Source organism: Ambystoma mexicanum, chromosome 13 (genome assembly GCF_040938575.1).
Source record: "Ambystoma mexicanum isolate Mex_15411 chromosome 13, UKY_AmexF1_1, whole genome shotgun sequence".
In the NCBI taxonomy this organism is placed as follows: domain Eukaryota; kingdom Metazoa; phylum Chordata; class Amphibia; order Caudata; family Ambystomatidae; genus Ambystoma; species Ambystoma mexicanum.
Genome location: NC_090938.1, coordinates 737707840 through 737721453, shown reverse-complemented (window position 1 = coordinate 737721453; position 13614 = coordinate 737707840). Strand labels below are relative to the sequence as shown.

Genomic DNA, 13614 nt, shown 5'->3' with positions numbered 1-13614 from the left:
CCCTGCTAGTCAGTCTTAATCCAAAGACTGACAGAAAGCGACTACCGTTTTAGTGCTCTGCCTTGAGACCCCCCAAAAAGGCATCATTATTCCAAAAGGTACCACATAAGGACCCAGTAAGACCAGTGCCCCAAAGCATGCTAATAGAGCAGATGAGTAAAAGACTCACCCCCCCCTCCCCCCCAAAGCAGTCAGAATACCAAGATTATGACAGGTATGCTTGGGTTCCACTGATTTTAAATGGAAAGTAAGTTGCAAAATAGTTGACATTTCCTAACAGTCCTTTGCTTAAAACTCACCCGCGTCATCAGATGTGCCCTCATTTTGAGAGGTAGTAAAGCCTGACCCGGATATTGTCACAGTTGCTTTCTCTGCCGGGGAATGCTCCTATGAAGACAAAGCAGAAAAGGCATTGTTACTAGGTCCAAAGCTGGAGGCAGACGAGGGAACAAAGTAATAAGGGGAAGCGTCGGGTGAAGAATGGGAGAAATAATAGGAGGGAAGAGAGAAGAAAATGGAGGAAACTGCACAGAGGAGTAGAAAACGAAAGCAAAGGCTGTGGGAAAGGAAGGAACCAACGACAATAAAAAAAAGGAGAGGGGAAATCAAAGGATGGGAGAACAGATTAAACTAAGGCCAGGAAAAAGGGAAGAGGAAAGCAGGGTGAGAGAAAAGTATAAAGGGGGTAATTTGATGAGGGCAGGGAAAGCGGTCCGGCAATGGGTAGGGAGAATTAAAGAGGGGGAAAAGGCAAGTAACCTAGCCAGTAACCTACGTTAGCAAAGGCAGAGGGAGCAGAGGTGGGAAGAGGGGATAATCAAGACAACAGAGATATGAAAGCTAAGAACTGGGAAAGGTAGAAGGAAATGAAGGCAGAGGTAAGTGGGGATATACAGTAGAATGGGGCAAGCTAAAGAAAAAAGCAAAAGGTGTGGCTTGTTAGGACAGAATTTCTAAAAACCTCCCAACGGGACGATAGAAACCTAGATCCTGGGCAAAACAGAACTCCACTCTTAGTATACGGCTGCACCACCTGATATTATGGTAGCAATGGCATGGCAGAGCAGCCAGGTTTATCTTAGGAGGGAGCGAGAGAGAGAGAGGGGATTGTAAGAAAGTACAAAGAACTTGTAGTACACATATGGTCCAAAGAAACACTGATACACTGATGTATTGTAAAACAATAATGGTTTATTATATATATATATATATATATATACATACATATATACACACACACACACACACACTAGTGTGAAAGCCTGTGTACATGGGCCAAAGTGGTGAAGAGACAAATGTGCAGTGTCAATACGGCATTTGGCCTTATATAATTCTAAGGCAACAGCTCCCTCTAGCAGTGATAACAGGTTAAGCGGGCAGACTCTACTGCGCATGACGGCTTCAGACAAATTGGCCTTTTCTATTGTATGATAGTAGGCAAAGAGAAAAGGTAAGTACTATTATAAGTCATAAACATAATTATAAAAACCAACACAATACTTATGGTAGGCAAACCAAAGTATAAAACCTTATTTAGAATAGCAGTATGCAGTTCAAGGCGAGTAAAACCTAGGTGTACACGTTTAGAATGGCAGAATGCTATTCATGGTGAGTAAAACCACATTAGTAGACTTTTAGAAGGACAATATGTTATTCAAGGTAAGCAGACCCAATTGGTAGGATACTGTTATACTTAAGATTTAGGAATAATACAGCGTTACCAACGATGTTACCCATTACTTTTTAGAATAGTGGAACAAAATTCAAAGGCGAACAAATAACTTTGTATACTTTTCAGAATGGCAGCATGCACTTCAGAGATAAGTAAAAACTCAGATGTAAACATTTAGAATATCAGTAAGCTATTCAAGGTGAGTACCTATTGGTAACACACCGTTACACATTCAGTTTCAGGAATAATACAGCGTTACCAATGATATACTTTCTAGAATAGTGGAACACAAACCAAAAGGTAAGTAAATAACTTTGGTATACATTAAGCAATTCACAGCCAAGTAAGGACTTTGTAACTTGATCAGTTTTAGGAATAGGAGGTTAAAACACTAACACCTTGCAGATAAGTACAGCACTTTTATGTTTTCCCTACAGAGGCCTATACTTTAGTATTTCCCTAATCTATAACATGAGTGTTCTCCAAGGCAAAAGGGGTATCCTGGTAATCCAGGAACCAGTAGTAGGCAGGTCAGGATAGGCACAACTTGTAGCAAATCTAAGTTACAGAGGATATTTTAATAGCACAAGAACAGTACTTTAGAGTTAGTAGAAGCGTTCAGGAACTTTGTAGAAACCTCCTTATAGGTGTTCCAGCATTGGGCCTGGGCGAACGGTATAAGCGAACTCCCAAACACACGAATCACCCACTCAGCCGCACAGGAGCGTTACAAGTCTTTAGGTAAGTGTTACCCAAGCTTACACAGTACCTTAGCAGTGAAGACAAGCTTACAGATGGACGCCTTCACAATGCAGCAGCACAGGAACCGGTCTCTGGATTCTTGGTCGTGGTGATGAAAGGACAGACACTGGATGGGAACTTGAAGCAGCAGTCAGCAGAAAAGGCTCCCAACAAAGGATGCTTTGGTGCTTCTCGCGGCTCTGTGGATTTGGCGCTGTTTTCAAGGTTCCAGATGAAGAACGCTCTTTGCAGAATTGATTTGCCTCACTATCTTGGTCCAGCCCTATGATGAGGGGACTTCGAGGAGTGGAATCTTGCTTCTGGAGGTCCAGCAGGAGTCCAATGTTTCAACGAGAATTAGACTTCGGCATATGATGCACAGCAGTCCTGCTCGAGGTCCCGGTGTATTTGCAGTGCACAGCTCACCATGGGATGGCTCGAAATGCAGGTCTTCTCAAGACTGGTTGGTCCCACTACCCCAAAGGTCAGAGTCATCGTCTTCGGGACTCCCAGGTCACATGGAAGAAAGGGTCAGAAAGTTACACAGCAGTAATCTCGGGTTGCTGGAATAAACTACAGTGGTCTTCTCTTCTTCCTCATCGTATTCAGCTTCAGTGGTCGACTTCTCTTCAGCTTCCAGATCCAGGGCATTTATCCAGGAACCCTGCCAATCAACAGCCATGCAACATTCAAACTTGGAGGGTGGCTGTACCTTCAGGACAGCCAGCCACCCAGTTGGAACTGGTTCCAGGCAGGCATGCCAGAAGACAAAGGACTGCAGAGTTTCAGACTCCTCCCCAGTCACCTGTCTTCACGTACACACTGGAGTCTCAGCAGGATACACAAAGGGTTCCCGCGGAAGACAAGAATCAAACCGGGACTTCCCCCTCCCAGGATGGCAGAAGGTCCAAGAAAGGACAAACACACCGAAATGGCGAAAAAATAAAAAAGCCACCATTCTAGATGAATGGCAACCCTTCTGTGCATTACCGCAGCTGATTTGACAGCCTGTGAGTACAAATGACACAAAAGTCAGTAGAGCACGTCCACTGCCACCAGCCATAAATATGGGCTTGCCACTGTAACAGAAATGTTACAGGAGCACTGAGAAAGGGGATACCATGTAACCCCTCAACACTCCGCATAAGGTGTGGTGTGCTGATCTCACTATATAAAATATAGAGGATAGAAATATCCTTCTACGGGAACAGTAGTTCACACAAGGTAAACCAGAGAAAATAAAAAGGGATGCCTAAATGGCTACCCGCAACACATCACAGAAAGGGTTGTGTGCTGAAATAATAAAATGCAGATGCCCAAAGAGTTATGGGAAACGATTTTGGTGAGTCATAAAAAGGACACCCATAAAAAGAGTAAAAGAAAAGGTAGTGGGGGAAAAAGGTTCCCACTCACTGAGGAACATGGAAAAAGAATCCAAGTCCAGAAAAAAGTGCAGGGGGGTCTCGCAGGTGAGGTCGATTTAGCATAAAAATGAAGATCTAACCTAACATGGGTCTCCAAACTAACAGGGGTCTCCAAACTACCCTCCCTGCTTACCCCCTTACCTCTACCCATCACACTTTCTTCCCCACCTCTATATAATCTACCTCTCACCCTGTATATAGCTCCAATTTCTTTTACACATCCCAACACCCTACCTTTCCACTCCTATGCTAAATTCATTCTGCGCCTCTTCCTACCTACTCACCACTTTCCAGCTCCAAGCCCTACACTTTACTCCACCATGCCTCTCTACCTTGCCCTCTACAACTCCCAACAACAGAACCCTGCATGCCCTGCTCCCTCCATCCAGACTTCTCCATCCATCCTGCATCTTTTCTCCCCAGTGCCCCTCCAAACTACTACTCCCCTCCCTACCATCCTCCCACAGTACCTCACTTTACCTCCCTCCGTCCCGACCCCAGTCAATTTACTCTCCTCTCTGCCAATCATCCACAGTCGTGCTTCTCTTTTCCCCCCACCCTCTCCCAATCCCACTGCTTTTTTCCCGCCCATGCACCTTCCTCCAGTCCCATTTTCTACTCCCTCCTACCCCACTCCAGTCTGGTATCTCAGCTCCTACTCCCCCCACACCTCCACCAATCGTACTTTTTTCCTCCTCCAGTCCAGCATGTCCTTTACTTCCCTCCTATGGTCCTACCTCTCTCCTCCTTTCTTCACCTCCTCCTCCTCCCTCTTCTATTTCCAATCCCTTTTAGTTCAACCATGATGCTCAAATTCTCTCCTCCCTCTTCCTGTCCCACATCTTTACAACTGCATTCCTTAATGGCCACTTGTAACCATCTTGACAGTCCAAATGCTCCCTTTCCTCCTTCAGTCCCATTTCTCACCACACTACCTCTCAGTCACACGTCTCCATCTCCAGTTTCACGCATCATCTCCCAGTCCTCCTTACTTCTTCCTTCTGTCTCAATCATCTTCTACATGATACAAGCAAGATGATGCAGTGTAACACAGGTTCGATCCCAGGTTCTGCGCTTAGAAGCCTCTGGGTATTAAGCGCGTTATAAATAACCTATCATATCGCTCTACTGCGTTTTTCTCCTCCCTCCTGTTTCCCTCCTCTCTTACTCCAGCAGTATTGTTTCACTCGACCTTCTTCAGTACTACCCCGAACCTGGTCCCCTCCAGCACCGGTCCTTTTCTTCCCTGCTCTACTCCACTTCCTTACCCTCACATACTTCTTCCTCGTCTCCGTTCTAACATGATTGAGCTAATCCGAGCAGGCAACAGGCTTGATTACTTATTAGCCAATCAGAATGTTTAGAGTGCAGTGAATAACTACTGTTAGTGACTGCATTCTGAACATTGTCTTCAGAAGCAGACAGGGAAAACAACAATGCAATTTCCATGCAACATTTGTTTTCAACAAGACACTTCCTCTATGGGAGGACCTTTCTTTTGCTGCAACATTCTATTTAACACACGAAAGAGAAAACGTTGGCAAATGCTTTATAATTCCTATATAGAACATATTTACTTTAACATTACACCTAATGCATGCTCGTGTTAAACCTGCTCCAGCTAAACCAAGTTGCAATTCAAATGCTTAGCCTATGAAGACAATTTAATTTACTAACTCAGATTCTCTATTTACTGTACCCACTATTAACATTGTTTACTTCAAGAGCAACACATATTGATTCTAGCACCATGTGCTAATAGCCTCATAGATCTCTGGAGGGGGTCATTATCACTTAGGATAATGACCTGCTACAAATGTATGGCCCGAGTCGAATGACCCATCCCATCGGTCTATAAGGATTTAACCCCATCGGTCTATAAGGATTTAACAATTGATTAATTCGCTTTTGTACTGCTGGGCAAGCCATTCCCCTTCTCCACCGGGCACATAAGAGGGTACCTTACCGACAATGCCACCTGTTTTCCCGTCGCGAGACAGAGCACCAATATGCAAACCAGTGAACCCTTGTCAGGCTCAGGTCACTGCAAGTACGGCTGAGGAGAAGTGAGCCCAATAGATGTGCATGCTCCAGGGCTTGGCAGCAGCTTGTTTGAAGAGTAGAAGTGCCAGTAAACGCTAAGCCGGGCCATTAGGTGCTGGTGCTTGGCGGATGAGAAGGACGCATGCAAAGACGGACACATGCCCCAGGAGACTCCTCTGCGAGGAAACACTGTTAGCCACAAGAGCGCAGTTCCAAGTCCATATTATAGGATTACAGCTCGTCTGAACATGGGCATTGGAACAGTAAGCCTATGCATCTGCAGCCCAGGCAGAGGGGGACGTTTGCGCTGCAGTCCTCGTTTCAGGGATTCCCACTCTTGAGTAATTTGCAAGCTCAGGTCTCATTTACCTGTCCAGTAATCAGCTTGGGGAGCACAGTTTCGTTTTGAAAGCTTAGTTTTGACTATTAGCTGGAGCTAAACACTACCTATAAGTCAAAATGATTGCATTATAATACAGCTAGGGAGAAATGGGATACGAGGAAGGACACAGAGTTTGTAGGTATCGTTTATTTACCCACCCATTGACTGCCCATGGTCATGCTAATCCCTATGGTGCTTCCCACCGACTTCCTGCATCTTCCTGCCAAGAACACATCCTTCTGGGATCTGTTTGTGCTAGATGTATCCTTACCACCAAAATGTGTTCTCCAAGTGCCTGCCAGTGTTTTTTCAAAAGGAGTTTTCTTCGGAGAGGTAATGACAGAATTGTATATGCACTACTGGTGTAATAAAATATCTTAACCAGGTCTGCCTTCAGCCACTCGATTTATAAGCCCTATCCATGTCCTTCACTGAAGTCCTGTTAAAAACAAGCATTGGCAAAGCCAACGGTTTTGTCTTATGTATATGTATTAGGCATTTAACAGGCCCTCTTATATGCCCAGGTACTCGCACCATTTTGCAGCTGCTACATGCGATGGCTAGTTAATACCACTACGGCAGTACCTGGCAAATGCCCTTCCCATGCCTGCACAAAATCCCAAATCGCTGGCATTGCCAGTGCTTGTTTTAAACCTTCGAAAAGGCCTCACATGCAGGAGAGTGATGTTTTCTCCAGTGTTTCCTCCTCACGCAGGCCCGAGAAGGAGCAGAGGGGGGAGAACACCAGAAGACAACTACTCAAGGATGCTGCAAGTGACCAGAGCAGAGGCTTTAACCAGCAACAAAAATGGGATGCCAGCTCCTCTACATCAACGGTTTCAACATGAACTGGAAAAAGTCCAAGCAAACAAAAACGGAGGATCAGCCCTTCATCTGGGGAGGTTTTGCACCAAGACAGAGAAGGTATTCTTGCCAAAGGAGAGAGCTATGAGGCGGAGATGAGTCCTACAGACCAGGACAGAAATGCCTGCACCAACTGCAAGGTAGTGGTTGAAGCTGCAGGGACACATGGCAGCATATGCATTTGTGGTATGATATGATAGTTTTTTTTTGTATCGTGCTCGTACACAAGTGTTTCAGAGCGTGGCAAGGGAAGGAAACGGGAGAACACAACAACGACCTTATTAGGCCCAAAGACATTGAGAATGCGCAAGTGAATGGGAAAAGGGGGAAAGTGCAAGGAAGGGGGAGAGTGGAAAGTGCGGAGCAGAGGAGAACAGCTAAATAATAATAAATACAAATAAATAGAAATGGATGCAATAAACAGTGGTAGTGCAGCCAGCAAGTGGGAAGTGCTGTGTTTACGGCAGCAGAACTGAGTAAGTCTGATAAGTGCAGAAAAAGAAGAAAAAGGTGGGTGGGGGACTGTATTGGTACAGATACAGTCCTCCCCAGTGCAAGGGGTGGCCAGAAGGCAGTACAGGAGGCTGGCAGGGTGAGCAGGTACCTGGGCCCAGGTGACAGAGGGTGGCCAGGTGCAAAGTGCCGAGAGAGCAGATCAGCAGGGGAGAGGGGGAGCAACAGCAAAAGCAAAGAGGAAGGTCTTGAGGTGCTTCCGGAACTGGAGATGGTTCTCCTCAAGTTTTAGAGTGGCACTGAGGCTGTTCCAGAGGGAGGCCCCAGCCGAAGACAGATCTACCCCCAGCTCGTTTCTTTGAAAAACGACTGACCCTGAGGGAGTTAGAGGTAGAGGAGCGAAGAGCTCGAGAGGGGAGGTATTTGCGGAGGGATAGCTGAAGGTATTATGATGGGCCAGGCTTCACTTGAAGCCTCTGGAAAAAATATGCACAGATACTGGAAGACGAGTACAGAGGAATTTGAAGCCTGTGTCACTTATCAGAGAAGGTTCTTCAGAGTCTACAGTGGTTGACAATAGAATCCAACCTGTATATGAGTATTTTGTTCTGTCCTGCCGCACTACAGATGCCAGCTCATTGGGTGGGGGACCACTAAGGCGGGCAGAGATACAAAAGCAGTGTCCTAAGAGGGAAAAAAAAGGCACTCAAACCGGAAAGAGTTGGTGGCAGACTACAATGCACTAAACATCTTTCTGGCTCAAGTACAACACAGGCATGTGTTCATCAGAACGAGAACTGACAATATGGTGGCCTAGCATACATCAACAGGAGAAACAGGGGGTGGGAAGACATGGACAACGTTCGCCTCCCAGGTCTGAGACTTGGAGACATTAGGCAGAACACAAACATCTCGCCCTTGCAGCCTCCTACATCAGAGGAATGGAGAACAAGAGTGCAAACCAAACCATCTCATAGGAGTCTTCCCTTCATCACAGTTCCTCTCTCCCATCCAATGTTTTCAGGATGGTTTGCAGAGCATTTGAGCACCCCTACCTGGACTTATTTGCATACATGGACACAAGCCAGGTATCAAGATTATTTTTAGGCTTCTGAACCCGGTAGCACGGGGATGGATGTACTTTCCCTGCAGTGGCTACCTCAGCCATTCTATGCATTTTCCCCTTTCACTCTGATCCCCAAGATATTGGTCTGGATGAAAGTGTAGGTCAATCATTCATTCCGGTGGCCCCCATATTGGGCTTCTTGGTGTCCTCTCATTTGACAAGTTGCAATACCTCCCATCTCAAGTCCACCTTCATCTCATCACAAGGGCTGGGTCCACAAGGGGTCGCCACTTGGTTGGTGGCCTGGAAAGAGTTTAGATGAACCGCAGCTTTCACGCCGGGGGGCCTCATTGGTCCAGATGTCCAGAAGAGCATGCAAACTAATCCTATGCCAAACAGCTACCAGGAGCTACTTTTGGCTCCCTAGGACAACTGTGTACAGACACGTTTATGTGACATTAACTTTGAGCATTGCATTAGAAAATGTTAAAGACTTATGACACATATAGTAGACATTTAAACATAATGGGCAAAAAGTGAAAGTATGCCTCTCCTGTGGAAGTTATATTTGCGGTGTGCAGTGTACTCACTACTGGCTCCCCAGCGACAGCTCCTGCCAAATGGGTGATGCCCAGAATACCTAGAAGCTGGTTTTAGCTCCTGCTCATTGAATCTTAATTTCAAACCCTGCAATTCATCAATAACATATGGTAGTCTCCATTACCCCAATCCTACTCTTTGAAGTCCTCACAAATGTGACCTCCCTCCCCCGAATAAAAAGGGGCTTCAGCTTCTGGGACGAGCTTGGACAAAAGAGTGCAACTAAAAGTATTAGGGAGCACCAGATGTAATGGAGGAATTCTCCCTCCCTGCACATCAAGGTTTTACCTTGCTGCGAGCTATTTACCTCCTGGTAATTAACAGCACAATTAACTTGGCACCAACAGCTACCAGGAGGTACATGTGGCTTGCCTAGTCAACTGGCACTATGCAAACATACCTATTGGACATTAGATCTGTATATCTGGGAATGTGTATAAATTAACATTACAACATGTCTAAGACATCTAAAGCCTAATTGGTCATATATAATTGTTATAGTGTGCATCTTAAACACTGCATAAAATAAGCAGCGTTTGCTATGCAATTCTGTAGGTTTGATAATCAGATTAACACTTGTGTAGCAAAGCTAGCTATTTAAGTTACCATGTTCAATGAAGGTACAGCTCACCCTGCAATCCTCTCTTGCGCCTGGGGCTCTCTTTGCCCTCTTTTCTCTGTTGACTGCAAGTTTAAAAGGGCTAATGCAGAGAGAGTGCAGCAGTGATCAGCTCATTCACTCTTAAGTGCCAAAGGCCTATGCGGGGTGCTAGGCAAGAATTACGTTTTCAAATAATTGCAAACCAGAAGTAATTGGGATGTTGCTTTTATTAAGCTAACAATATTCTGTCCGGCAGAAACCAGTTTGGTTATCTTTATTTTCTTTCTTTTTTTTTTTTTAAAGTCATGCAATTCGATTCCTAAAAATTTAAGTTGTTACTTAATACATAATGAGAGTCTTGATACTGGAAAACATTGCACCATCTTCATGCTTTACAGTATTCTTTAAGTTAATGTAGCTAAATCTCATAGTGTCAAACTATATTTCATTTTGTTGGGGACGATGCATCATATTAACGAGTGAACACTTTTGAAAATGTACATGATCATACATGATTTTGATGGCAAACCTAGTACTGCAACTTGCTGGTTGCAAACATCTGTGCAACTGGTGCTGAGCCCATGAGCTGATCCCATACTCCTTGGCATTCTGTCTCATCACCTTGTTGCTTTATACCAGCTACCTTCAAAGTGAGATGGCTACAAATTACAATATTCCCCCTTAGTTTGCCCACCCACTGTGCTTAGTGTCTTACTTTCTTTCCTCTTACATAATATTATGAGGGAGAGTATTATGATAGGTTATTTATAATGTGCTTAATACCCAGAGGTTTCTAAGCACGGGCCCGGGGATCAAACCCGTGTTGCCTCGCTTCCAAGGCGAGCACGTTGCCACTGAGCTATCCTCCCGGGACAATGAATACACACAGCCAACTAGATGTTTATGCAAAGTAGTTTTCAATAGTTGCATTCAGTTTTTAAATATATCTACTGTACTACCATACACTGTAGTTAGCCCCCGAGCTTGCTCCACTCTAAAATTATGATTACATTATATATTAGCACCTGCAGGAGAAAGCTGACCAAACTGTTTTCATAGTCTTTTTATCATATCTATTTATGTGTGTCTATTCATGCAGCTGACCTTCGACATTTTACAGACACTCATTCAGGGCTTGCAAAGTCTTTTCACCCACTCAGACAGTCGAATAGAGGGGATCTTGTATTTAACATTTACTTTGCAGTAAATGTCACTAATGTTTCACCGTGCATAGCTGGCCTCTGGGTGGCAGCAGTGTGCCAAACATAAAGTGGGTTTGTAGTAACATGCACCATTTTAGAGAAAGCTCATTCAAATGTGTGGTCAGCCATTGCCATGGGTTGAGTGGATGTCTCTTAGGTCGAGTAGGTAAATTAAGTTACTCAACCTGCAGGTCCATAGGAATTTTAAAGAATTTGCAAGGCCTGATTCCTCTCACTAATGTATTCAGCGGTACACAAGACTGATGTATTGTTGCTCATTTTATATCTTGGGTACAAATAACCTCTGATGAAACTAAAAATATTAGTACAACCATTGCTAATCAAATGGGGTTGTTTGCTAATCAAGAATATTTTAAATAGCTAACTGTGCTGATCAATTTTTGAAAACGAAATGATGCCTTGTTAAATGAGAGTTACATTTGTGGAATGCTAACAGCTCCTGGCTCCAAAACGATAGCTCCTGCTTAAAGAGTGATGCACAATGCCCAGGAGATGCTTTCAGCTCCTGCTAGTCAAATCCTTATTGCGATCCCTGCAGGTTCCACCTCTCTTCTCCCATCCCACTGCAGTAGCACTGGCCTGACTTCTTCTCCCGTCCCAGCTCTCTCTTCCCACCTCTCCTGCCACCCGGGTCCTGTCCCAATGATCCCCTCCCACCCTGCTCCAGTCCCACCACTCTGCTCCCACCCTGATCAGGTCCCACCACTTTGCTACCACCCTGCTGCGGTCCCACCACTCTGCTCCGGTCCCACCACTCTGCTCCTGCCATGCTCCAGTCCCACCACTCTCCTCTTTCCCTACTTCAATTCCCTCACTTCTTCAATCCCAGTCCCAACAACTCAACTCCTACCCACTCCTCCCTCCTGCTCTAGCCCCCCCACATTCCTCCCTCCTGCTCTAGACCCCTCATTCCTCCCTCCTGCTCCAGTCCCACCGCCTTCATCCCTCCTGCTCTAGTCCCACCGCGTTCATCCCTCCTGCTCTATTCATCCCTCCTGCTCTAGTCCCACCGCATTCATCCCTCCTGTCAAGTCCCACCGCATTCATCCCTCCTGCTCTAGTCCCACCGCGTTCATCCCTCCTGCTCTATTCATCCCTCCTGCTCTAGTCCCACCGCATTCATCCCTCCTGCTCTAGTCCCACTGCATTCATCCCTCCAGTCAAGTCCCACCGCATTCAACCCTACTGCTCTATTCATCCCTCCTGCTCTAGTCCCACCGCATTCATCCCTCCGCCTGCTCTAGTCCCACCGCATTCATCCCTCCTCCTGCTCTAGTCCCACCGCATTCATCCCTCCTCCTGCTCTAGTCCCACCGCATTCATTCCTCCTCCTGCTTTAGTCCCACCGCATTCCTCCCTCCTGTCAAGTCCCACCGCATTCCTCCCTCCTGTCAAGTCCCACCGCATTCCTCCCTCCTGTCAAGTCCCACCGCATTCCTCCCTCCTGTCAAGTCCCACCGCATTCCTCCCTCCTGCTATAGTCCCACCGCATTCCTCCCTCCTGCTCCAATCCCACCGCCTTCCTCTCTCCTGCTCCAATCCCACCGCCTTCATCCTTCCTGCTCGAGTCCCACCTTTTCTGCACCCTAGCTGACATCCCAGCACTTTTCCTCCCCCAGTCCCACCACCCCCAATCCCACCTCTTCTCCCTCCCTGTGTGCTGTTGCCACCTCTCTTCTCCCTCCCTGCTCCATTCCCACCACTCTTCTCCTTGCCTGCTCTTCTAGTTCACCTCGCTCCCGTTCACCTCCCCTACAGTCCAAGCTTGCCCACCCGACCACTGCACGTTCACCTTTAGTTCTCTCCTTCTTCTTACAATCCTCTCCCAGCCCTTCCTTCTTTAACCCAACTACTGTTCCTCCTACGTTCTCACATCCTCCATCACCGCTCATATTTACAAATGTATCGCGTATCTCACCTCTCCTTCAAGGGTCTCCATCTCTCCTTTCTATATTCCCGCAGAATTACAGACTGTCTAGTTCTCATCCGAGAAACGGACCTTAGCAACGTTCCACCGTCTCGGCATCACGTGGGTTGCACGTTCGGACGTGTCTCGTACGTCACGTGCCTCAGGTTGCGGACTTCATCAGCAACGTGTTGTCTTTCTGTGGCACGAGCGGCAAGGCTGGCGCAGCCTCGTGGCCGAGAGCAAGAGGGTGTTTTTTTGTGCAGCTGGGCAGAGCACGGGTATTCCTCCGTTCCCAGGCGAATTTCCGTATACCACTTTACATTAATGCTTAGTTATGTTTGTTATCTCCTGGGGAGGCTTTTTTGTCCTGCCCGCTGGAGAGGAGTATTTTGGGGATTTGTTATGTGCAACAGAGAGATGAGCTGTGTTTTGTGCAGTGCGATATGCTTGGCTAGCCTGTGCAGATGGTCACAGTTGAGGAAGAACAGTACTTTAAGCTATCCCGGGCCAGCTGGGGACAGACTCTGGCAGTCTCCAAAAAGTGGGTTGCGCCGGGGCCCTGCTGGGGCCCCTGGTCCCACCACAGAACGGCGGAACACATTTTCCCACCACGGCCGCAGCCGCAACGAGAGATGT

The 13614-nt window shown here is 46.5% G+C and overlaps 1 protein-coding gene across 1 annotated transcript in view; it reads right to left on the bottom strand.

Annotated features, from left to right (window-relative positions):
- Positions 1-13090, bottom strand: part of EHMT2 (euchromatic histone lysine methyltransferase 2) — a 346377-nt gene extending 333287 nt beyond the window's left edge. The window contains exons 1-2 of the mRNA XM_069635011.1: positions 12988-13090; positions 300-387 (exon numbers count right to left, since the gene is read on the bottom strand). Of these exons, the coding sequence (XP_069491112.1) occupies positions 300-387; positions 12988-13008 (109 nt within the window). The 5' untranslated portion in view covers positions 13009-13090. The remainder of the gene's footprint in view (positions 1-299; positions 388-12987) is intronic.
- Between the last annotated feature and the right edge of the window lie 524 nt (positions 13091-13614).